The sequence below is a fragment of the Callionymus lyra genome, chromosome 17 (assembly GCF_982586985.1).
Source record: "Callionymus lyra chromosome 17, fCalLyr1.hap1.1, whole genome shotgun sequence".
NCBI lineage: Eukaryota > Metazoa > Chordata > Actinopteri > Syngnathiformes > Callionymidae > Callionymus > Callionymus lyra.
Genome location: NC_141834.1, coordinates 2,978,408 through 3,003,783, shown reverse-complemented (window position 1 = coordinate 3,003,783; position 25,376 = coordinate 2,978,408). Strand labels below are relative to the sequence as shown.

Here is a 25,376-nt window from a genome sequence, read left to right as displayed (position 1 = left end):
CATGACATTATCTGACGAGCTGCCCTAGAACTGGACCTTCTCTTCTCTCAATGAAGCGGCTTTAAAGGCTAAAGTATTTGCTTTGGCAGTTTAATTGTTCACAGGACCTGCCAAGTCCTCCTTCGACATCACAACAAAACTAGACTTGCAAACCAAATAGGGGGTGGGCTGTGTGGTAAGAGGAACAGGAAGAGAGAAGCGCAGAAAGGTAGCGGAGCGGCTGGGCTTGTCACGTCGGCATGTGAAACTTCTCTCAGTGGATTTTTGAAGTCTGTCGAGCTTAAACCTGCTGAACATGCTGTTGCTGCGACGGCGTCAAGAGAAAACGTGTTGAAGACTCTAACGGACGAAAGGTAAGTTGGTCAAGGAAATCAAAACAAGTTGTTTCGCAAAACAAGGTGTGAACAGTCATCTGACAGGAATACGCAACGATCGACAGCTCAAACATCTGTAGGAGTATGCGTGCCGGAACCTGCCGGGCTGGTTCCTCACTCTACTTTAGAAGTCAGAGGACTCCAGTCGGAGAAAGCTCTGCTAAATCAGTCATGTTTTACCTGTCAACAATGAGGACTTGTTACTTTACAGTGAACTGTTGATCCCCACAGGAGCCATGGACGGTCCAGTCATAACAGATCAACCAGAGGACCAGCAGCTGGAAGCTCTCGCTGTCAAAGAAGAAACCAGTGGAGACGTCTTCGAAAAGCCTGATGATTGCTTTGGCGAAGCTTGTGCTGAGAGAGAAGAACACACAGGCGAGAATAGAGAAGTGACCTGCGAGCAGCAGACGGAGGCTGTTGACGAGAAGAAGCCGGAGTTTGGACAAACAGATGATGGACTGGCATGTTTGGCAGCTGAGGAGTCCTGCGGAGAAGCCTCATCACAAGAGGACACGGAGAGCAAACACGATGAAGCGGAGAAGGTTCGTAGTGATTATTGCACAACAGTAGGACTGATGTGAATTCCTTTTTCAAAACTCGGGTCTACTCCCTGCGTGTCTGCTTCCAACCGGTCTATTTGCAGATTCAGTGGTTAACCCATGAGTTCCCCGAATCGCTGTACGAGCTGCTCTGCACGCTGCAGGAGGGCCGACGACTCAACGACCAGCGCTGCTCGTTCATGCTTGAGACCACCGTCATGAGGAGGAGGTGTCACTCTGAGCCCAACACACGCAGACCGACCAACAGAGGTGCAGTAACGCCACCATCGCATCTAACACCTTTTTTTTGGTGTTTTTTTTCCACTTTCGTTTATCTTGCACAAGTCATTTAAGACATTCAATTATGTATGACTAGCTTCAAATATATTTTTTTATCATAAGCTACCAAGCAAGTTTCATTTTCATCTTTACCACCGTTTTACAAAACATTTTACAACATTTTCCTATCTCACTTTGATGGTAGAAATTAAATTCATTGTAGATTAAGATCACTGACATTCTAATCTAAACCTTATACATAGATACAACGTGTTACGGGGGTGCTACATTTTCACCTCACTGCCACTAGCTAAGCTAGTAAGTATAGTATTTAGTTTAAAATGTCTTTCACTTTACATGACAGTTGAAAAATATGTCATTGTCACAGGTTCTAACCATAATGGGGAAGTTCACTTAACAAATATCTAACTGACAACCAGAGCATATCAATCTGATCCAACTGCTTGAGACCTTGGCTCTTGCGGTGCTGATGTGACTCGAAGAGACAGTGTATTTGTAAAGATCATGTTAGTGTAACGGAGTGGGGTGTAAAAGTGCAAGAGTAATTACAGTGGAAAAAAATGTTTATTTTTTATAGTGAAGTTAATTTAAATTTAGTTAAAAAAGAGTATGTGAGGACATAGTCCATGTTCTAAAAATGACTAATAAAATATAGAATTGAAACTTAATTAAACCGTTGATAATTTCAAATGCATTTTGACACCTTTTTGGCTTGGAGCTTAATTATATTTTATTTTATTTATTTATTTATTTTTTATTTTTTATTTTTTATTATCTCTTTTATTATTTATTTTTTCCTTGCACTTTATTTTTTTCAACTGTGCTGTTGTAATAGTGTGTTTCCCCTCTAGGGATGAATAAACATTTTCTATTCTATTATATTCTATTCTATTTGACAGATACAAGAAACTGTACTTGCAGCTCATTTTAAACCACAATATTATTTTTCAATATATTTAAAAAACATCCTGGATGTAAATCATACATGACCAACATGGACGAGTTTACCATGAAAGCCATTCATAACAAATTAGTTTTGCTAGCATAAGCTCCTTGGAAGTATAGCCACAGTTATTCTATGAAGAGAAGCCACACAGACCACGATCCCTACACTACAACTGATGTGTAGCAAACAAACCAGGAGATGCTCACCATGCAAATGATGTTCCCGTCACGTAAAACTCTAGTGTGATTAACAAATGTCGCTCTCTTGTGTCTTCAGTCCGTTTCTCCTCCATGACTTCGCTTCAGAAAGAGGAGTTCTTCGACCTTGTGGCCACCGCTCAAGCTCGCCGTCTGGACGACCAGAGAGCGCAGCTGGCGAAACCTCAGCCCATTAAACCCAAATCCAGAAGTTTCCGAGGAAGCTTGAGGCAGCTGTCTTTGAGAAGAGAGAAGCCTGCGGCCGTCCCTAAAGAGGACCTGTACAACATGATTCTCACCACACAGGTAGACCGAGGCCTAGAAACGTCTTCTGTGACAGAGAGGTTTGAGTGACAGATGCATTTGCTTGCAGGCTCAAGGGCGGCTGGAGGACCAACGCAGCCGAGCACCTGGTCCCATGGATGACGAGGACTTCTTTTCTCTTCTCTTGAGGGTGCAGGGGGGACGCATGGAGGAGCAGAGGACTGAACTGCCTGGTCTGCTTCAAACCTGAGTCCACATTATTGGGACATTTTATTTTATTTTAAACCACGTTCCCTGTAAATAAGATGGACACACCTGTTTTCCCTGAGCAGTTTTATTAGAAGTATCGCAAGGACCCTTTGAGTGTAAGAAGATTGTACCAATAAAATGAAATAAATGTCTCTATTGACTCACTGTTTTCACTCACCTTTACGTCACAAAAGAGGAACTCTTGCACTGACACAGAGTTGTGTGGGAGGAAGACGATCAACACCGATGGATGAAAATACAATCATTATTATTGAATAATCTCCTGATCTATCTATCTATCTATCTATCTATCTATCTATCTATCTATCTATCTATCTATCTATCTATCTATCTATCTATCTATCTATCTATCTATCTATCTATCTATCTATCTATCTATCTATCTATCTATCTATCTATCTATCTATCTATCTATCTATCTATCTATCTATCTATCTATCTATCTATCTATCTATCTATCTATCTATCTATCTATCTATCTATCTATCTATCTATCTATCTATCTATCTATCTATCTATCTATCTATCTATCTATCTTGTTCATTATATAGTAAATACGGAACAACAAAAGCAACAGCTAATCTTACATACAGGACAAGATTATAGCAAACATAGTGGAAATAACTCAAACCAGAGGGGATTGATAAGCTTTTCACCAAAATTAAATTAATTTAACAGTCATTAAAACGCTTTAACAGTTAATTGGAGATTTGATCACGAAAGTTGAAAATGAATGTGTGTTTGTTTTGCTTTTTTGGTGTTACATAAAGGTGTCTGTAGTCGAGGAAGACTGTTTTGACAATAAACAAACGCTAGTCTCCTAACAGTTAAAAGGAACACGAATAAAGCTCATATTTCCTGTTTAAGATTTACTAGTTATATTCAATTAAATAAATATTGTTTAAATTTGGTCTGCATCAGGTCTTGCTTTTTTTTAAATTAAACTTCCTCAAGAAAGTTCTGTCCTTTTAAAGAAAACAAGACGACCGACGTAACTACAGAGTTGACCTTGACTAAACTGCGTTTTTACCCACTTTTTCCATTGCAATACAAAAACAAAAGATTGCTTCCTTAATACGGTGTGTTGTAGTTCTAACACCCACACGGCAGGTGGCAGTAGAGAGGTCTGTGATTTAGAGGAAGATCAACTTTAAATCAGGATGTTGTTAACCTCACTTTTCACAACAATCGTCCGAGAAACTAGTTGACGAAGTTGAGAGGAAACGACAGTTGTTCATTCTCGCAGTGGAAGGTAAAGTGTTTTCATTAACATTATTATTTCTCATTTTGTCGTGCGCAAGAACATCGTTAAAAACCGAAACCGAATGGATTTTATATTTCGTTTAAGCTAATCTAGAGAAGAAATTCTCAGAAAACTGTATACAGTCTTTTTTCACATCTTTTTCTGCAAACGTAACATAATAACATACTTTATGATCATTATAAAGCCTTTTCTGCGAATACAATTACAAATGCCTTTCCCCCAATATTAAAATAAACATTATAAGACAGGTTTATAATACACTATCTTAAAAATAATATATATGTGCCAAATGAAAGTCCTTTGAAAAGTCAAAATCTTATTTTAATTAACTTAATTCTGAATTTATATTAGATGTTGAATACAGAAGTAGTTACACAATGAAAAATACTGACATTATTTGTGTTGCCTTTCGGTCAAGGTAACCTGTTGGCTGAAAACAAATTTGTTTGTGGTATCCCTTGTGTTGTCTCTGGGTCAAGGTGAACGACCTCCCTGGCTGCCAGAAATACAGTGTAGTTTGTGAGCAAAGAAACTGAGACGTACACGTAAAATGAAGCGCCACAGAAGAGTTAAAAAGGGTAGTGAAAGAGGAATCAAACAAGACTTGTCAACGTTTCACCTTTAAGGCCACCAGATAAATACAGACCATACACCTTGTGTTCAAGTTGTCATCCAGTGATGTGTTTTCTGTGATTTTTAAGATGCTGCTGCTTCTCTCTCTGCTGGTCCTGCTGTTGCCAAATCTGGGCCAAACCTCAGCGATCAGTTGCTACAATGACCAGGGTGTTGCAACAGACTGGTAATTCACGTTTAACAAACTATTGAGATTGAAGGAATGACTGTTGTAACAACTGTTTGTGTTCATGCCTGCGTGATTAGGTTCTATTTGTACAAGCTGCCTAAAGAGGGTAAGAAGGTGACTCCAGATAAAGGTTTGCTGTATTTGCTGCTGGACAAAGGAGATGATGGCTGGACAAAAGGACAGTGGACAGTCAATGACAGCAGGAGTGCGCTGGGTAGTACGATGGGACAGCTCTACACACAAAACAAGGTCTGATACCGTCAAACTAAATTCCTTTTTTAGTTGAGCACTAGTTGAACACTTAAAGAGTGATGCGTTGTGTTTGCAGAACGGAGAAACTGCATTCATCCTCTATAACGACCAGCCTGTGGTCAGCACTGATCGGAAGAAGCTCAATTACCGCAGCGGTCACACAAAAGGTACCGAAACAAGTGCAGATGCGTGGGAACCTTGTTTGAGCTGTGTGTCTCATTCTCAGGTGTGGTGCTGCTGGATAAACAGCAGGGGTTCTGGCTGGTCCACAGCACGCCACACTTTCCCCCGATGCAACGGGCGGGAGAGTTTTCCTACCCTTGTTCTGGTATGAACAACGGACAGAACTTTCTTTGCATCACTTTCCCGCTCCAGAGCTTCCAAACTATAGGTGAGAATTATCTTTTTAAGCTATTGGATAGAACAGCTAGCTGTTGAGGAGGTTAAACCTGGTCAGACATCAGAGCAAGCATGTCTGCTTTTTTTACTGTGGGGGAATTCATCCCAAACAAAAGTCAAATGGATTCATTCAGACGTCTTCGATCCATCCATCCACCCATCTATCCAGCCCTCCCTCCATATTCCATTCATCGTCTAGCCATCCATCCCTCTATCCATACATGCATTCAATCTCCCACTTTACCATTCCTCCCTCCCTTTATCCACCAATACATCCATCCCTCTGTCCATCCTTTCATCTATCCATCAACCCATATATACAGTACATCCCTATTTCATCTGTCCCTCTCTGTCTCCATTTAATTCTATCTCCCTCCCTCCCTTTATCCCCTCATCCATCCATTTTCCCATATATACATCCCTTCATTCATTTCTCTGTCCCTCCGTCCATCCATCCCTCAATCCAATCCCCCCATGCATGCATTCCTCAACCCATTTCTCTGTCCCTCCCTCCCTCCCTCTATCTATCCATCCATCCATCCCATGCCCTATACATACTGTACATCCCGTCATTCATTCTCATCCATACCTCCTTGCATACATGCATTCCTCCCTCCACACATCCACCTCTCTCTCCTATCCTCCATCCATCTAAAATATCATCTCTTTGTCATCAGTGTGATGTCTCTGCTGTTCTCTGGCACTTTGCACTGTTGCCATGGCAGCGGCATAGCGTAATTAGATTGAGGTTTGTTACCATAGCGATGAAGGTATTCGCTCCTTCAACTTCGCTAAGATGTTGACAGACATTGTCACCGGCTAGACCATCTTGGCTGGTCTATAACTGGTGATCGACCCTGAGATCAGGTGACCAGGACACAAGATGTTTGTGAGGAAATGTACACTTATACATCTAATAATTCATCCAGTGATCCTCCAATGATGGCATGACACTTATAACTACACAACTAAACTAAATTAAAAAACTAGATCCACTTAGAAATGTATTACACTTACTATTGACATTTCACTGATTTTCTGTGACTCCTGTGTTTGTCTCATGTGTCTTTTAAAGTGGATATTTTAACTGTGTATTGTTTTTGATTGTTAAAGCGCTTTATGACCCTGGTCTAGACGCTTTACAAATAACCTTTACTTATTATTAAAAAACGTAATGAATTACTGTTCAGGTGAGCAGCTACAGATCAACCAGCCGACCGTCTACGACTGCAAAGTCCCCGATTCTCTTGCTGCTCTGGTTCCTTCTCTGGCGGCTTTGTGTCACAAGAACTCGGCGTCCAATCTCACACAGGCGGAGGACAAACCTGTGTCCAATCGCAGCGTGACGTTGACCTCCGAGGGTGGAACTGATTTCATCAGCTTTGCTAAAGGAGCCACGTTCAACAACGGTGCGTTCATCCATGAGAGATAGATAGATAGATGGATAGATAGATAGATTAGTTAGCTGTATGCTTTTGTTTTATTTTTTTTTCCTCAACTGTGATACCTCATACTTTAAAATGATGTTGTTGAAGAAACAAATATTTTAAATCAACATGTTTTTCAAATTACTTAATACAAACAAGCGGCCCTTCGACTTTATTTATGCGGCCCCAGTAATGTCAAAGTATGATCATTTATAAATGGTTTTAATGCATTAACAAATGTATTTTGTATTTCTTATTCAATTACATTCTCACATAACACTTCCCTCCTTTTCGTGTGTATTTTTTTTTGTGTGTATATTAATCCCTCAAAACATTTTTTTTAAGTTAATTGAAGAAATGTTTTGAAAATACAAGAATAAAAATGCATCTTATTTAGCTTAATAAATGTCACGGCCTAATGACGAATGTCTTTTTTTTTAAGGGATTTTTCGTCTTTCTTTTTGCTTGACGGCCCCTAACAACATTCACATAATTGAAAAAAAAAAATGTGACCCTTGAAGAATTTTAATTGCCCACCCCTGGTCAAGCACCTTTCGTTCTTATAATCAAGATTTTGTTTACACGTGTTATTTTACAATTTAAAATTGTAACGTATGTTTAATTAAACGGTATAAAGAGTATATTTTTCTGCAAATGCAAAAGATTATTTTTCCCTCATACTTGTTTAATGTATAGACAATTTGACTAATATTTATTCTTCATTTCTTCTCGGTCAAGACCTGTACCACGCCTGGGTGGCACCGACCCTACAGTCGGACCTCCTGGTCCAGTGCTGGGTCCGCTCCACCGGCGTCCTCCCGTCCGACTGCTCCCTGGGCTGGAAGGTTCTTAAGATCACCCTCATCTTCCCGGCGAGCGGCTTCAACTTCAGCAACACGCACGACCACTCCAAGTGGGCCGTCAGCACCGACGCGGCGGGCGGTTCCGGACCGGGAGGAGGCTGGGTCTGCGTGGGCGACATCAACCGCGACATGGCGGAGGAGCAGCGAGGCGGCGGCACCGTGTGTCAGCGGGACCCTGTGGTGTGGAAGGCGTACAGGACGGCGGCGCTGCGGTGCCAGATGTGTGATGGAGGTACAGACCAGTGCTGACACGGACCAGCTTTTTCACAGACTCTCGCAACTTTTCCATTTCTGACATCAAATAAGAAGTTAGAAACAGATCAGGGATATATTTTAATTGAATAATCAGGTAAACTTTTTTATCATATTTTTACTTCAGATTAATATAGAATTTTGATTTTGATTTTATTTTACAAATGCAACTCTGCTGTAACCTTCTAACTCGAAAGCCAACGTTTTGTCACTAAAGAAGAAAACTCAGTTGAATAGTAGAAAAGTATATTTATTAGCACAAAAATAGGACGTTCTGGTTTGTAGTGCATAAATACATGAATGTGACACACGATGCAGGTCTCAAATTTACACTCAGCACCTCCATGTTAAAGGCACTGCAGCTTTTATTACCCACAATCCTCTCTGATCCGATTCCTCGCACCTCAGCCACGCGTGAGGCTTCACAGGCGCGAGCCACCGTGGATCAACCTTGTTGCTTTTCAAGTGTAAACATCCGTGACGGCGCCTCCTGCTGCGCTGCTAGAGAAACTTCATAAATTAAGCTTTTTTTCATCTCGCGCTTTCAACGGGTTATTTTTTCCGCCTTCAAAGAACTGGTTTAATGCCTGTCAGAAGTTTACAGGGATTAACCCTCCTGGTGTGAAACTTGGTGGTGCCAGTAGGGGGCGCTCCTCGTTCGTTATTTGATGTTTTCCATTACTTTGTCTAGTAGGTATTTGGGAAATTCAATTTTGGATATAGCTATAGTTTTTATAGGGTGAAATAGGGTGATTTTTAAGTATAAGGCGGTATCAGCTTTTACATTATGACCACTGTCATGATGCATAAGTATAATTTCAGAAAATGCCAGTTTGAAATAATTGTTTTAAGCCAAAACAAAAGTAAATTTAAGCTTCAGTTTTACAGAGAGCTTTAGTGCCAAACGTGTATAATGTATAAAGAGATCCGCCATATTATTATGACCATCCGTAATATTGTGATTTTGCCCCAGATGTTGCCCCCAGATCGGCAGAACCTTTAAAAAGCAGTCAAAGCTCAAGCCATTGTATTCAAGCATGTGTGATATTCGTGTTACGTGGCCCAATTAATTGTTCAATAAAGACTAGATCACCTCCACCGTATGTTGTCGTCTTTGTTAAGTGCTGCAAAACTGATGTAGATGTAAGATGATGAATTCAAAGATGGCGGAGAAAAGGGCTAGTTTAGTGTCCGGCTGACAATGCTCTCTTGATAACATAAACTGTAAACATAGAGTAGGTTGTGGTTGGCACTTGGAACAACTGCGTGATCCATCACAACATCAACAAAACACCACGCACCACAATGATAAGACAGGACTTCCTTACATTGATGGTCATAATGTAATGGCGGATTTGTGTCCAGTGTATTGCTACTGTGATACTCTGAAAATAAAAAACTGGATACATATTAAATGAATCTCCTCAAAGGCACAAAAACAAGTTATGTTTTTTCCGAGTGGAGCTTCCGCCTCAGACCGTCCGAGGCTTCCTTCGCTCTCCCTCGCTTGGAACAGATTTTTCAGCAGCAGCAGGAACTTGGTTTGCATTCTGGAACCCGAGAGGTTGAATTCCAGCACAAAAAAAGGCCACATCAACTAAAAGGAAGACGGCAATCTGTCAAAATAAAGTCCGGACAAGTCTTCGGCCTTTGGCTTTGATCCGTGGAAAAGTGGCGCTGCTCTCAGTGCTGATGGGCGTCGAGCCGAGCGGAGTGTTCCCGCCTTTTTTTCGGAGCAAGAAGTCGACGCTGGATGATGTCATGGCATAGAAGACGTTTCCTGTGGCTGGAATCAGAAGTTCTGTGGGAAGAAGAAAGCGAGTTTAATGGAATAAAACTCGACGTGTCGCTCTCTGACAACGACCTTTGCCTTCGGGCAGGAGTTGGATCAGCTCATATTTGGAACCCTCGTGGTGGTCCTGATTGTGCTTTTCTAACGCCGAGCTGATCACGGCGGGCGTCTTGTCGTTGCTGGTGACCTGCAGAGAAACATGAAGACACGTCAGTCCGTGAACGGTGCAGGCCGGGCCGGGGAGAAACGTGGCATCAGTACCAGGATGCTCCGGTACAAATTTCCGTCATGCAGGTCCATTCTGATCCTGATGATCCGCATGTCGGGCCCGGACCCCGGGGTGTTGGTGGCGGGGGTGGTGCCGCAGGAAGCGGAGCGGCGGTGACACTTGGTCGGGCTGGAGGGCGTCAGCGGGGCGGGCGTCGATTCGTTGGTGGGCGGCGACGTGTCCACATCCAGACAGGACACCGACGGCGATCTCATGTGCTGAGGCAACAAAGAATATATTTGAAACTGCTTCTGGTGATGACGTCGTCTTAAACCTGCTACCTTTGTTAGCTTGGAGAGCAGGTTGTTGACGGGGGAGGGGAAGTCAAACAGGCTGTCGCCATCACCTTGTAGGCTGGTCCGAGAAGAACTCAGGCTGGTTAAAGAACATATTCGAGGTCAAGAACGCAAAATGTATGTTTCAGCACAGTGGTTATCCAAGTAAGGGCCAGGGGTCGCTAGAGGGCCTCATACAATTGGAGGGAAGGGAAGAGAGAATAATCTCCCCTAATTTAATATACTTGATCTTAGGTTTCTCAAGTTTCCAATTGTACCTAAACATACCACCATGTCAAATTATTTGTCAACCTAGCAATGTGCCCCGTGTAAAGTGAATACAAGTAAGGAAACACTCTCTAAAAGTAGATGTTCCTTTACTAAGTTTGAAGCATTTGGTCGCCAGCCACAGGCCAATAGTGGTTGGGGGTCCTTGACATGAGAAAGTGTGGGAACCCCACACTTGACAAGTGCAACTACATTTGTGAATTAGTACGCTCATTATAACACATTAAAGTGTAAAATTCTCGGAAAAGCAGCATGTTTTAAATGTAAAAAATGAGGTAAAGAAAAGTAGAAATATAGTTAAGTATACATAAAATGTCAATTTAATTATTATATGTAACTGAACTCAGCTCATGAGGATACAAAGAAAGAAAATAATAGCGATATAGACTAAAAAGAAATGGAAGGAAATAGATTAGTGAAATAAACAGAGCAACAGCAGCGATGCTGGTCACTCACTCTGAACACTGCGTGATGATGACTGTCGGGGTTTGGATGCGGGGGCTCGGCTCAGATGGAGACTCGATCTCATTGGACCGTCTGTAGCTGCGAAACGGCAAAAAAAAAGATCAGTTTTGTTGACTCATCTTTGCTCGATTCATTATGTCTGTTTGATGAGCAATTTAATTCTGTGTAAGCAGCTGGTGTACCTCTCCTCCTCGCTCAGCGTGGGGACGCTCTGGTACCAGCGCGTGAACGTCCGATCCTCAACGAAGACAACGTTTTTACAGGAAGACTGCAGCAGCCGGATCTGAGCCAGAACCTCAAACTCCTGAGACAGGACAAGATAATAAAACATTTTATTCTAATATATTAGAAACGTTGTTGTTTTTGTTTAAAGATAAATTATATTTTAATATATTTTTGAAAATAGGCGGAAAAAAATCATGAACTAAAATAATATTAAAAAAACACATTCATGTAAAAAAAAAATTAGTTGCACAGTGATCAAAGTCTTCCATTTATCATAACAAGTAAATTACTGACTGAATTAAAAAGAAAACAGATCTAGTCACTTTAAATATATTGAAAGATGAACTCACTCTTCGCCGTTTGTCGAAGTTGATGTAGCCGTTCTACCGAGACAGAAAGTGTCAAGTCAGCATTTGAATGACGATTTACAGCTGGGATTCAAACTCACGTCCAGTCGGTCTTTCACGGCTGTGTCCAGCATGGTGAGATCTGTGAGGAAGATGCCGAGGTAGGGGACGGTGCCCTGAGCGGACTGTGGCGAGGGACGAGAGGAAGTCAGGTCAGTAGTTTCGAAGCCAGAACCTTCAATGAATGAAACCGACCTTGGTAGTTAACTTGTTGTTCAGTCGGCCGTCCAGGTTCGCGTGTTTGGACGTCCCCTCCTGACCAAAAATAAAAAATCACATTTGAAATACACTTCATAGGGAGCTTCATGTGCTCATGATGATACGTAATCGTGAAGAAAACAGTTTATACGAACAAATGAGCATTGAAAAATAATCACATTATATCCTACTTTTACTTTGTTTGTTCTGTGATAATAATAAGAATTGCCATTTAAAGGTCTCACAAACTAAAACAATCCTTCATAAAAAAGTAAAATAAATAAAGAGAAACAGATATTGTAAATAAAAATAGAACTTAAGGATAATATAACGAAATGTTTATGAGAAACAAAACAAGAATTAGGAAAATACAGGATAGGAGAAAAATATTTGTGACACTACAAGACAATTCCATCTCAATCCAGCAGCAGACGCAGCGGTGACGTTAAGAAAAGACTCTTCTCTGGGCGTGTTAACAGCGGCTCAAGTTTCCAACCAACCGGCTCTATTTCAAACGCCTGTCGCTCACCTCCTTCAGCAGCTCGCGGCTCTGGGAGTAGTTGTCCTTGTCCGAGAAGATTTCCGAAAGCTCCTCATATTTCCTGAGCGCCTCCCTGTGGACGCACCAGGGAGTGGCAGTTAAAAAATGATTAAATGCATCAGACAAAGAATCTGCCATAACATTATGACCACCTCCTCTGAGTGAGGGGTGTCTCCGCTGACCTGTCCGTGTCTTGCCACGTCCTTCTGAGTCGGTGGATGGGGTTACTCTGCAGTGCCGACACGATGGCGTACAGCGAGGAGAAGTTCTTTCGAGCACGACACTCCTGTGAAGACACAGACAAAGACAGTGTAAGTTGGGGAACCCGGACTGGCAGGTCAATGGCACTGACCTCTGCGACGCTGATCCACTTCTCCAGCAGCCGGGCCCTCTGCTGGCTCCGCAGGTTGGTGGTCCAAAGACTGGAGGCCAGAACGGCATTGGCCAGCTTGTTGAACTGGCGGACGGTGGCCCGGACCGACCAGCAGACGCCCTCCCTCCCCTTCTTGTCCCGCTGAGACCAGAGCGAGCCCAGGCAGTGGTACGGCACCAGACGCACAAACAGCTCCTGAGGGTCCAGCGGTTTAGCTCACGCACACTGTCGCACAACAACAACACAACGACCAACCGTCTCTATCCTGGTCAGCTGCTCGGCCACGATGGCGGCTGGGAACACCAAGATGCTGGTGGGCTCGAAGACGGCTGGGCGGGGGGGAGGGGCAGGGGGGAACCCCGGCACTGTTGGCGGAAACAAACGTTTGACTGTCGATCGGCCCAGTGAAGGATTAGTCATAAAACCTTGGTAGGTAATTCTTCTGGTGCTGGTTCTTACTGGACTTTGACCCCTTTAGAGCTCCTGACATTTCAATATCCTACTGAGGATCACCTTCCCTGTTTTATATGATTAAAAAATGTATTCTTTCCATTATATAGCTACATTTTTTAAATGTATTTTTATTCGGTTGGTTTGTATTGAATTCTCAATTCCTCACGTTTGTGTATTCAAAATAAATAAACAATAATGAAATAAATAAACAAACATTTGTAAATATATTGTATGTGTATATAGTATATATAAAATATATGTCTAAATTCAAAGTCTATTAGACTGTTGACCAGGTGAAACCCCAAAAACACTTAATGGCTCCTCTGACTATCAAGTAGTAAACTATCTTCATATAGTCATGTTATTCTGACACACAGGAACAGGAAGTGAGGCCAGTCGTGTGTAGCTTGATGCTACAAGTGAGTTCTTCACAAACCTGAGGAGGCATCAGGCAGCAGCGCTCGCTCGCTCAGCTCCTCTGCGATCCTGAGGACTCGAGCTCGAAGGTCCACCGCAGAGGTGGAGGAGTCCTGCGGGAGGAGGGGGGCCAATCTGAGGAGGCGAGAGGGCTCCCGGAGACCCTGGAAGTCCTCGGGGTACTCCTTCAACCAGGGACTGAAGACGGAACACACGGCTCTGCGGGGAGGAGATGCCGTTTTTATTTACCCTCTTTAACAAGCAGGGGTGACCCCGGTGCAAATCTGAGGCTCACCAAGGACTAAAAAACCTCTCGTATGTCATTTAAACATATTTATATTTATATTACATTAACGTTTAATTTCATACACACACTTACTTGTTGAAGGCCTGTCTGGTGAGACTCCTGCTACTCTCCCCTGGAGGATCTTCTAGTCTGAGAATAAAAAAACAATGATTAAATAAGAGTTGCAGTTTTTTCTTTTTCTGTCTTTTAGCATTTTAATAGAGAAAAGATACTATAGAAGATGATCAGTGACGTCATAGTATTAAATGGTTGAACTTAATATTTAAAAAAGAATCAATAAAAAAGTTTCAACATTTGAAATCTTGAACTCAATCTTTCAATCTTCTGACCATTATATACTGCTAAATGTTAGCTTTATAAACACTCCTCCCAGTGGATCTCACCTGTCGATGAGGATGTCCAGCACTCGGTCTGTGGTGGTGAAGGATCTGTAGGTGGAGAGGAAGATGGAGACGAAGTACGAGTCTCCCAGAGAGAAGGAGTGAAGGAGATGAAGCACCAGCTTCTCTTCCGTTCCTGCTTTCACGCACTGAGAGCGGGAGATGGAAGACTGGAGGAGGAGAGAAGAAGACGGTGGATGAGTTCACCGCTAGGGGGCGGGTTTTTAAGAATGCCACAACAGTGGCTCTCACCAGTGGACTGGTGGGGGCGCCGTGCTGCTGTTTGACCACCACAGTGAAGATGATCCCGTCGTCCTCCTCCTCCACCACTGTTGACTGAAGAAGAGCCCGGGGTCAAGTTCACCGCTCCCCATAAAGACCCCACACTGGTGTGCTAGTGTGAGTGTGTTTAGTGATTCACTGTATGTGTGTATTTCAGTGTGTATCAGTGACTAGGAGTGAGTGTTAGTGTGAGTGAATGACTGTGGGTACTTGTGTGTTTTAAGTGTGGTTGTATGTTTAGAGTTTTGTTATTGCATGTTTTAGTTGCAAAGAGTGTATTTATGATGCGTATGTGTGTTTAATTGGTATGTGAGAACATGTTACAGTTTGTTTTTGGAATTGATTGATTTACCTGTTTCTTCCCACATTGATGGAATGTGTGAATTGTGTGTTGGCTTGTGTCTGTGTGTATAGGTGAAAGTTAAGTAAAGATGTGTGGGTGTACATTTAGGATTGTGTTTTAGGAACACAGTGTCCTCAGGTATGTTGTGTTTGTTGTGTGTATTTAGAGGAAGTGTTTTTGTTTTGGCCTTGGCTGTTGTTTGTGAGTTTGCTATAAAGTGTGTTTTGATCATTTATGCAATGTGTCTTGTATGTGCTCTTCTGAATAGACATAGCCAATGTGTGTATGAATGGTTTCCTCTGTGAGGGCATGGTGTGTATGTGTTTATGTCCAGAGCGTATCAAAATGGTCTGGTGACAAGTTCAAATTTCTTTGTATATGTTAGTGAAAATCTGAGTGAAAATTTGACTCACCAGATCTAAAGGACAGTACCAGGTGGTCTTCATCACCGAGGGGTCGACCTGAGACACACAACATCTGAGTTGTCAGTGAAACTTGCAAATCAAACACACAACTTTGACACACACAGGTAAACTAGCTGTTGTAAACGTTTCATGTTTTGTTTTTTTCAATTTTTCTGTTTCGACTTGGCCATAAAAACTTTTTATTACATTTGCTTACAAAGCATTTACTATATATCATTTATTTCTCTGTCTTTTCCCATCAATTGTTTTTTAAGTAACAAAATATGTTTAGTTTTCTTTTATATTTGAAACTTCATTTTTCTCTTCAAATATATTTATATCTTTAATATTTCGACATATAACAAAAGTATTCGCATGAAAAGCTTCTTCAATAGTAGTGTCATAATCATTTTCTGTCACACAGACACTTATTGATGACCCGCAGCACTGAAAGATGCTAAAAATCAGCCGTATCTTACAATGAACAGATGTTGAAAAGCCGCTAGATTAAAATAAAAACAAAACTCACGTCACATCCCAAACTCCTCTGTGTTGAAGAAGAATGACCCTGTGCGAGACCCTTCAAATCGCTCGACCCTCATGTCAGCGCAGCTTCACTCCCGGGCTGCTTCCATAACTGATGTTTTGTAGCCGCACAGACCCGGACCGCCTTTCTAAGCCTCCACTTTCAGGTTTGAAACAAGACTTAGCTTACATAACTGCGTTAATCCCACCTGGCGCTGGATAATAGATGGGTTATAACCCGGACTGGTCCCGTCTCTTTCGCTGAAGAAAGATTTTTCCACACTCTCATGAACTTTCAGTGTTTGATCAGGAGACACGGATGTTAACGTCAACATTGAGCAAAAAAAGACGACACATCAAGCCGTTATTGTCAAATATTGATATTTTTCTCCAGAATATTTATTGAAATATTGGCTTAACAAAACAATCACAAGTTGAAACTAATTATTGAATGTAGCCATTGGCATTATAATGCCAACTATAGGTCTCAACAGGGTCAGGACATTAAGGTAAGAGTTCACCCAAAATTCAAACTTGTCTAAATTTCTACTGATGTCGACTAAGGGTTGGGATTACTTTCAGAGTAATCTGTTCTTTTCAAGAGTTAAAGACAAAAATGTATTTTTATTTTAATGTAGCAACTGGAGCTCAGTGGACGAACTCCCTCCAAAAAGACGCTTAAAAACATCCATATACCTCCAGAATGCTCGTCTGTAACGTCCATCTTGCATAAAAAAAACCTTGACGAGAAGAATTGTTCCGGAAAAAAATAAACAAGACTATATTTTACACTTGTTTGTGGAAGACATTTAAAAAGCAAAAGCGATATGAAAAGAAAGTATTACAGAAGTACTCCGGGTCAATGTCGCGTGTGCTTCCAGTGTGGACAGTAGACTGTATGTGTTCTGGAAGCGCTACATCGAGATATTTACCCCGAGTACTCCCGAAGACCTTGACAAAGACCACTGGGCGCCAGTCGCTACATTAACCTATAACTCTAACTAGGAAAAGATTACTCTGAAAATAATTCCAACTCTTAATCGACACGAGTATAAAATGAGTGAAGTTTGAATGTTGGGTGAACTCTTTAAGAGCTCTGTATTTACTCACTTTTGTGTTCAAATATGAAAACAAGTAGTTCCCCAGCTGGTTTTGGATATATCAGACAGGTTAAGAACAGGTTTTCTCTGTATTATAGTAGCACGTTAAGATAGCTCAGGTATCTTGATGTTGGTCAGCAGCAGACTCATAAAATCCGCAACACTTTTATTCCAATCATAAAGCTGCAGTCAGGCAGTCAGACCAAAACAGAACAGACTCGCCTGCACATGAGTCACAAGTTACTCAGAATCCTCAGAACAATAGCTACTAAACCATCAGTGATATTTGAAAGAAAGTGTCTGAAATCAGGAAATGAGATTCTACGCTTGAACCATGAAGAACTTAAAATGTTATCAACCAGATCGGGTCAAGGTACAACACAATAGATGTGTTTGTGTGAAAGTCAGTCTTTTTATTATGTAATTACCTTGCAAAAGCTTGTTATTTAGCTTTAATGTATCATCTATTTATTTGTTCTTTTTACCTTTAGAACAAATCAGACACAGCTACAGCGATGAGTTCACTGAGATTAAAACAAGTTTGGAGTGAGTTGTTTAGTTTTTATAGGGTTAGAAAGTGAGTGTGAAATATGTTACATTTGAGTTAAAGACTAGTTGTTCAGTGTTGTTTCACATGTTTGACTCAATTAACACTATCATAAAGACATGTTTTAAGTCTTACCACGGAAGCTACAAACACTTGGACTCTGACTTATCAACAAGTGAATAATAAAGGTTAGTTTTTAGTGTTATTATACTCCTAGTATCTTTAAATTCAACAAAGCAAAACTATACCCAGGTGAATGGTCATTATAGGGTTTATCGATGTGAACTATTCCAGGGTCGGATGTGCAGGCAGACAAGGCTGGAGTTGTTATTAATAAAGAGAACAGGCTGTCCCTGAATATTCACGCGACATCTGAGGGGCTTCCTGTTTCACCGGCCTCTTTCTGCTCGTGTTAACCAAAGGATCGATAACCCTTTACCTCGCCAAGACAACAGCCGTAACTTTCCACCATCAAAAATGCACGAGCCTCACGCCGGGCCGTCAAGACACTCCTAGAACCCCGGCAACAATCCAGTCAGCCAGCAACACCTTTTCCAGCTTCATAGTCGACAAGTTACCTTTCCTCCGGCAGGTCCGGACAGGTAACAACCCCGCAGCTTCCTGGAGAGTTTCAGGATGAAGGGCGAAAAGTCGCTCTGGTATTCCACATGTTCTCTCATCTGTCAGTTGACCTAGTTATGGGTGGCTCGCGGTGCAGAGGTCACTCATCGTATATATATCTCTGATCCACAAAGACACACCTGAAGCCGGAGCGAGGTCCCGTCCCCACCCACATGGACACACCTATTTAGTCCACACACACTCACAAGTCAGCGTTTCCCCGAGACACTGCACACACATAGAAAAACAGTTGGTGAGACAAACAGTCACCTTTTCCTGCTCAAACACACACAAACCCCCCAAAGCCATTCCCTGAACAATACCCTTCTCTTTCAACCCCCCCACTCCCCTACCCCTCACATGACCTTCTCATGGAGATAAACCAGTCTGACAACCGCGCCGTAAACTGATAAAACTGACAACACTGTGCATCAAACAAAGGATGTGTTTATGTGCAGGTGTGTTAGCTTGTTAGCAGCTAGCATAACAAACCATCATTCGTTCAGAATTTAATATTATGAGCATTTTTAAATGATGATAATATTTAACACAACACAATATTTAAATACATACATGTAGGTCTGTGGCATCTGGCAGACAAAGGTTTGTTTACAGGCCAGTTAGCTTGTTAGCAGCTAGCATAACAAACCACCATTCGTCCAGAATTTAATATTATGAGCATTCTTAAATGATGATAATATTTAACGCAACACAATATTTAAATACGTACATGTAGGTCTGTGGCATCTGGCAGACAAAGGTTTGTTTACAGGCCAGTTAGCTTGTTAGCAGCTAGCATAACAAACCATCATGCGTCCAGAATTTAATATTATGAGCATTTTTAAATGATGATAATATTTAACGCAACACAATATTTAAATACGTACATGTAGGTCTGTGGCATCTGGCAGACAAAGGTTTGTTTACAGGCCAGTTAGCTTGTTAGCAGCTAGCATAACAAACCATCATGCGTCCAGAATTTAATATTATGAGCATTTTTAAATAATGATAATATTTAACGCAACACAATATTTAAATACATACATGTAGGTCTGTGGCATCTGGCTGACAAAGGTTTGTTTACAGGCCAGTTAGCTTGTTAGCAGCTAGAATAACATGTATATCTCCAGTTCAACACTGCAACCGTTAACATTATTTAGCTGTTTAGCATATCTTTACGTATGGGAAGAAATGCTAATAGTTGTCTTTAAAGGTAAGCCAATACCATTGGAACATTGCTGTTGTTAGTTGATATCAGATAAGAATCTTGATCCCTGTAACCTCCGTCTCTCCTCGCCACAGGAAGTGCACGGACAAACAGAGGAAGTGGGAAACGCTGTGGTGCTGTGAGGCAATCTTTCTTTTCTTTCTTCGTAGGTCTAAAGCTAACTCTAGCCCACCGACTACAGACAGGAAGTTCTCGCGCTGCTTTTAGACAATCTCCCTTTTCCGCTGAGCTAAAGATCAAGTTGGTCATGAACGTATGTTTCTCTTCTGTGCCACCGTCCTTCATCCTCTTTCATCTGCCCATGACCTCTTGGTTGGTGTGGCACTCACTCCAGAGTCAGATTTATATATATTAAATATATCGACTCAAAGGGTTAGTTTATTAAATTGACTAACTTCATACCCCCACGACCAGCCAGTGACTACTAGTTATTTCATATCTCCATTCATTCACACAGACACGTAAGGTGCTTAAAGATAAGAAATACAGTAGCGACAGCAAAACTAAATGTCACTTACAATCATCAAACTTAAATGGTTAAAGATGTCATCCAGACGCTCGAAAATATATATATATAAACAAATGTATAGACGTCTTACAAGTTCCTGGGTGTTCACCTCAACAACCGCCTGGACTGGGTGGATAACACTGCTGCTCTTTATAAAAAAGGGCGGAGTAGACTCTACCTGCTCCGGAGGTTGAGGTCGTTTGGTGTCCGGGGGTCACTCCTGAAGTCATTCTATAACTCAGTAGGGGCCTCAGCCATCTTCAACGGTGTGGTCTGCTGGGGGAGCAGCATGACAGCAAAGGATAGGGCTAAACTGGACAGCCTTATTAAGAAGGCCGGTTACGTCCTAGGGTGCCACCTGGATCCTGTGGAGGAAGTGACTGGGAGGAGGATACGGAGCAAGCTGGGCTCCATGAGGAGGAACTTGTCTCACCCTCTCCAGCACACACTGAGGGCATTGAGGAGCTCCATCAGTGATAGGATGCTCCATCCCCGGTGTGTGAGGGAGAGGTACCGCAGGTCCTTCCTCCCTACTGCCATCAGACTCCACAACAAGAACACAGCCAGATAATTATCTAACTGCACCATTCTTGTTATTTTTGTAAATATGATTGTGTATATAATATAGTGCAGATTTAGTTTCTATTCTATTTAGATTTTTTCTTTTCTTTTTAATATTTTATTTCTGGGTGTTTTATTTTTTTCTGGTATATTGCTCTTGCTGTTGTTAAAACGAATTTCCCCTCGAGGGACAATAAAGGGATTCGGATTCGGATTCGGATTCTGATTCTGATTATATTGGCAGAAATACAGCAACGAAAAGCATCAACAAACCAGTTTGATAAAATAGACCTTGGACCAACTACAAATATTACAAGTCACTGCGGGCCACTTGAAATTTTGTGTGTGTTTGAATTACCATCGTCTACTTTTTAAACACGCCGTCCAAAAATATTAGCTTCACGTGAAAAAAACCTAAATTAATGCAAAACCATAATAACCATGTAATTGCTTGGAAGCTGGTCATAATGTTATGGCTGGTTAAATAAATGAAAGATGATTTTCATGCTTTACTATTGTGCATAAATCCATCGACCAACACATTGTGACCATAAACAAACTGATAATTTCCCATTTATTTCCTCCCTTTCTGCCACATATTTTGATCCAAACATTTTCTCCCAGTCAAACCAGTGAACACCAGACCTGATATCAAATTCCCGATCACATCCCGTGACACCCGAGTACACCGCATGTTTAATTCAGCCTCGGGGGGAACCTGAGCTGAGGAAGTTCCCTGGCCCACTTGTCTCTGCTGCGTTTATATGGCGCGGTGCTGTGAAGTCCAGCTCAGGTCAAGCACGCGTTTTCACTTGAGGTTCGCATGAGTCAGCAGTTTATGTTGCCAAAGCCAGGAAGTGAATCAACAGAGTTTGAATGATAAAGCACCTCTATGACAGCAGGCTCTGTTGAGGAAGCTGGCTATCACCAAGTTAATGATCAACAGAAGCAGAAGGAAACTCACCTGTTACTGCTCTGTTTTTAAAAATAATCAACTATAAAATTGTTTTCTTAAAGTTTGATTTATTTACATGTATTTTCCCAGATGAATCCCTCAAACAATCCACTGTATTAAATAAATCCATATATTATTATAGTCATTATAATATCATATATATATCATTTTTGTGATAAAGCCTGAGACCATGGTTCTTGTTCTGAGAGAGGCGGGGAAGTATCACGTAGACCCCTAACCTGAGATAACCTGAGAATGTTTTGCAGCTTCCGCAAAATATCTATTAACTTAGACAAGTTTAAAGGGAAACTAACGTATTGATTTAAGTGTCTCCTAAGTTTATCTTGGACCTCTTTTGTACTCATCAGTATGTGTCTGTTTGTACAAAACTTCCTTTTATTGAAATATTTAAATTATAAAATGAAAACACTTTTTGTTTTTCTGGAGATAAAATCTTATTTACAATCACCACAACCACTCTACTGTGACTGGTTAAATATCGAGCTCTGTCATTGTGCATCATCAATCTCAGAGGTCTCCACCTCCAATGGACTCGTTGTATAAACAAAGTGGGGCCTGATTACAACTGGCTGGAGGAGGAGTAAAGTGCATTAATTTGTCAGTATGGACTCCGCTCTCGTAACCTCTGGTTCGTCGAGATCTCAGACGGGGGGAGAACTACATAAAGTAATAAGTTCAAAACATGGTCATGATCAGAGACTTACTGCATCTTAGAGAGGAAGACTTCAACATTTGAAACACGAGTAAGTCAGGAAAGTCTGGTTTTGACATTAGTTGCCCAATAAATGTTCTTCATATTTGAGTAGGAAAATCATTTAGTATTTCTAATCTTCTAATGAATCGTTGATGTCTTGCTCAGCTCTTCTCACAGCAGCAAGAGAAATCGAAGTTGTCGCGATGACAAGAGAGAGACTGTAAACTGAACCTCACCTGTGACAGCTCTTGGTCACTGCCTCCCTTCCCTCGTCCTGACCCGGCGCCCCCATCAGGTGACAAAGGGCGGTAGCCAATGAGTGGTATGTTGTTTGATTCCACTCCAGGAAGGTCGTATGTACCCGCACGCAGGTTTCGTGGGAGCATTATGGCACCTGAAGTAGAAGAGAAACAAGTCGATTCAATTGAAAGTCGCCTCCGTCCTAGAGCATCAGCTTCTGAGCCGCCTTCATTGTGTTCATCAGGAAGAAAACATTACACTATGTCTCCACTTGCAACTTCCCAAAGTATTTTCCGGACTTCAGGGATCACCGAAGAGCCCACCATAAGCAGTACTTATTATTTTTGATTGTATGATTCCTTTGTTGCTGCACCATTGGTTATTTCTGATGATTAGTGATTAGTGTATCAGAGGATTCAAATGTATCATCAATAACAATAAATATTAAATGATTTCAAAAGTGTGTGACAAACTGATGGTAGCCCCTCGGGTCACATGGTGCACTTGGAGTGGATTGCAGTTGCAAAAAAAGTTGGTGACCCCTGTTCTATATTTCATCAAGTCAATTGAAAAACAACTGATGACCAAGTCTTGTTTGGACCTTTTGGCAATCCAAGTTAAATTTAAACACCCTAGACTAGTCAACTTTAGACTATTTTTGACTCCCTTGTTAACCTAGTCTGTCCCATAGTCTTCCATAACTCGCCATTTAAATTGATCTAAACTTTCCCAAACACCAAATCTATTTCAGACTCTCTCAAGTCGATATGGAAGTTTCTAGTTTATTTGAGACTTTTTTTTAGTTCTCCTCTAATGAGACTCCCTGAATCCAAAATCTATTAACACCTCCTCGTGATTGAGAACCCACAGGAAAGGGAAAGGGTAATTAACACATTTATTTATTATCTATCACTTATCATCACCTTTCTAGCCCCATGGATTAGTGTAATGCAGCACTATTTTCATGACTCATTTCTACCCTAAATAATAAAATATAAGACGTCTCCCTGCTGACTCGAGTGCACCTTTGTTGTGAGGCGCCTGGAGGACATTTTGTTGTGTGTTTGTGCAGCAGCTGCTGCAGGACAGGATTTGCATCAGCCTTCAATTTCCTGCAGCTCTGCCGGTATTTGGATCGTCCTGATACACATCGAGTAACTCCAGGAAAAGAAGGAGGCCTACTTCACCACTTTCAGGACACACGTAATCAAATGTTTTTTTCCACTGTGCAATGACACACAATTGACTGTACTTTGGCTAAACTCAAAATAAATATTTATACCAAACATTCAAAGTTCAAAGTGAAGGTCTAATTTATTTAAATAATGATTTATAATTATGATTTATCATTTTTAAGAAATATGATGATTTTGTATTAAAAAGTATTTCTTTGGTCCAAGAATTATTTTTATAAGTGTATGAATTTCCACAGTGATCTCATTTGAATTAACATAATATTGACATTTTGTCAACTTTTTTAATTAAGGTAAGGTAAGGTAAGGTACAACTTTATTCTACCTTACCTTACCTTCTACCTTCTACCTTCTACCTTACCTTACCTTCTACCTTACCTTACCTTAATTTAAGAAGTTGACAAAATGTCAATATTATAGGTTTTTCTCCACATTTTTTTTCATATGTTTATATATTTTATTTATTTATTTTTTACCAGCGAATTGAGAAGACTACAACAGTGGAAAAACTTAAATAATAAACGTATAGACCATTTTAAAATTAAATTAAGTTAATATTCGCATTAATAACTTTTATAGCGTTGCTATCGTCATGTCTAATTTTCTTGTAGAATAAAAGAAACAATTAAATATAACAATAATTTTGAGAGAAATGCAGAATTCTTAACACATAAAATGTTAGTTGGACTATTTCTGTTGTTGTTGCTGACTGAGCTTCTTAGAAATAACTCTAGTGTTGAATAATAACGCAGTCATTGCAGAATAACAGTCCTCAGAAGCCAACAAGCTCGCAGTAACAGTAAAACTTGTTGACACTTGTAACTGTGACTTCAGTCTGGAACCAACAGAAAGGCAGACTTGAAGCGTCCAACCACCGGACCCACGGATCCTGCCCGGGCGTGAATGGCTTCCATTCACAGCTGTGACCGGAGCGAGCAGCGGGTCACACCCATCCCTGCTGCGGACAAACTTCCTGCTCTCACGCGAACACGAACTTACGGATCAGGTGCTGGTGGGATTCAGGCCCGCGGATGGGAAGTCTGGATCAGAGATCCGCAGCCATCTGGACCGACACCGCAGCCAGAACCCGGGGACAGTCTCCGTCCTCCCGCCTCGCCTTCGTCCTTCAACCCATCCACCCACCAGAGGCTCCTCTATCTCCGTCTGTCCGTCCGGCTCTCAGACGCTGATAACGCGGTGTGGACCCGCCGCTCTCCCCCTCCTCCCCGCCTCCCTTCCTCTGTGACGTCACAGTTCCTGTATGTTGTGTTCTTTAGCAACCGGGTGTTGCGCAGCGGCACAACGTCAACATTGGGCTGCCCACGTCACTTCAAACCCAGGAGGACGCGGGTGCGCGCGCATCGACAATTTGTTATTTTAACGTCTGGTTCCTTTATATTTTAACGCTATATATATATATATATTTTTCAAAATAAGTCATAAACGTTCAGTAAAGTGTGGTGAATAGTAGTATACATTACATCATACGTACACATATAAAATTAAATTAAATGATCATACTTTATCATCTTTTATCACGCAAATATGGGCAAATCCTTGCTGGTGGGTTAGGGGGGTCACGTGTGGCCCCTTGTCTGTATTCATGAGATCAG

The 25,376-nt window shown here is 41.4% G+C and overlaps 3 protein-coding genes across 6 annotated transcripts; 2 read left to right on the top strand and 1 right to left on the bottom strand.

The window, feature by feature from the left end:
• Positions 1-3,024, top strand: gpsm3 (G protein signaling modulator 3). The gene is made up of 5 exons (XM_087812340.1): positions 1-353; positions 606-919; positions 1,021-1,186; positions 2,439-2,665; positions 2,733-3,024. The coding sequence occupies exons 2-5, from the start codon at positions 611-613 to the stop codon at positions 2,871-2,873; spliced, it is 843 nt and encodes a 280-aa protein (XP_087668466.1). The 5' UTR covers positions 1-353; positions 606-610; the 3' UTR covers positions 2,874-3,024.
• A 1,014-nt stretch (positions 3,025-4,038) lies between these two features.
• On the top strand, positions 4,039-9,129 carry dnase2 (deoxyribonuclease II, lysosomal). The gene is made up of 7 exons (XM_087812360.1): positions 4,039-4,145; positions 4,859-4,956; positions 5,037-5,208; positions 5,288-5,378; positions 5,438-5,602; positions 6,801-7,019; positions 7,776-9,129. The coding sequence occupies exons 2-7, from the start codon at positions 4,859-4,861 to the stop codon at positions 8,147-8,149; spliced, it is 1,119 nt and encodes a 372-aa protein (XP_087668486.1). The 5' UTR covers positions 4,039-4,145; the 3' UTR covers positions 8,150-9,129.
• rgl2 (ral guanine nucleotide dissociation stimulator-like 2) lies at positions 8,387-24,975 on the bottom strand. 4 transcript variants are annotated; one of them, XM_087812358.1, is made up of 20 exons: positions 24,763-24,975; positions 22,567-22,724; positions 15,580-15,627; positions 14,794-14,877; positions 14,545-14,711; positions 14,234-14,290; positions 13,874-14,073; positions 13,240-13,349; positions 12,964-13,179; positions 12,794-12,897; positions 12,600-12,684; positions 12,068-12,127; positions 11,914-11,997; positions 11,816-11,848; positions 11,423-11,544; positions 11,232-11,318; positions 10,494-10,587; positions 10,206-10,430; positions 10,017-10,131; positions 8,387-9,953 (listed from the first exon to the last, which is right to left on the bottom strand). In XM_087812358.1, exons 2-20 carry the CDS (start codon positions 22,714-22,716, stop codon positions 9,772-9,774), a joined length of 2,223 nt encoding a protein of 740 aa, XP_087668484.1. In that variant the 5' UTR covers positions 22,717-22,724; positions 24,763-24,975; the 3' UTR covers positions 8,387-9,771. The 4 variants fall into 4 exon arrangements, with proteins under 4 accessions (XP_087668484.1, XP_087668482.1, XP_087668481.1 ...); XM_087812356.1 differs by having other exon boundaries at positions 10,206-10,587; XM_087812355.1 differs by lacking the exons at positions 22,567-22,724; positions 24,763-24,975 and adding an exon at positions 18,321-18,410.
• Between the last annotated feature and the right edge of the window lie 401 nt (positions 24,976-25,376).

Excerpts from the sequence above, each read along its gene's own strand:
- rgl2 (XM_087812356.1), bottom strand. The coding sequence starts at position 22,716 with ATGCTCCCACGAAACCTGCGTGCGGGTACATACGACCTTCCTGGAGTG. Across the intron at positions 14,878-15,579 it reads GGTACTGTCCTTTAGATCTG|TCAACAGTGGTGGAGGAGGA; the intron begins GTGAGTCAAATT and ends GCTCTTCTTCAG. Across the intron at positions 10,588-11,231 it reads ATCATCACGCAGTGTTCAGA|CCTGAGTTCTTCTCGGACCA; the intron begins GTGAGTGACCAG and ends TTCTTTAACCAG.
- dnase2 (XM_087812360.1), top strand. The coding sequence starts at position 4,859 with ATGCTGCTGCTTCTCTCTCTGCTGGTCCTGCTGTTGCCAAATCTGGGC. Across the intron at positions 5,209-5,287 it reads AGCTCTACACACAAAACAAG|AACGGAGAAACTGCATTCAT; the intron begins GTCTGATACCGT and ends TTGTGTTTGCAG. Across the intron at positions 7,020-7,775 it reads AGGAGCCACGTTCAACAACG|ACCTGTACCACGCCTGGGTG; the intron begins GTGCGTTCATCC and ends TTCTCGGTCAAG.
- gpsm3 (XM_087812340.1), top strand. The coding sequence starts at position 611 with ATGGACGGTCCAGTCATAACAGATCAACCAGAGGACCAGCAGCTGGAA. Across the intron at positions 920-1,020 it reads AACACGATGAAGCGGAGAAG|ATTCAGTGGTTAACCCATGA; the intron begins GTTCGTAGTGAT and ends GTCTATTTGCAG. Across the intron at positions 2,666-2,732 it reads ACATGATTCTCACCACACAG|GCTCAAGGGCGGCTGGAGGA; the intron begins GTAGACCGAGGC and ends ATTTGCTTGCAG.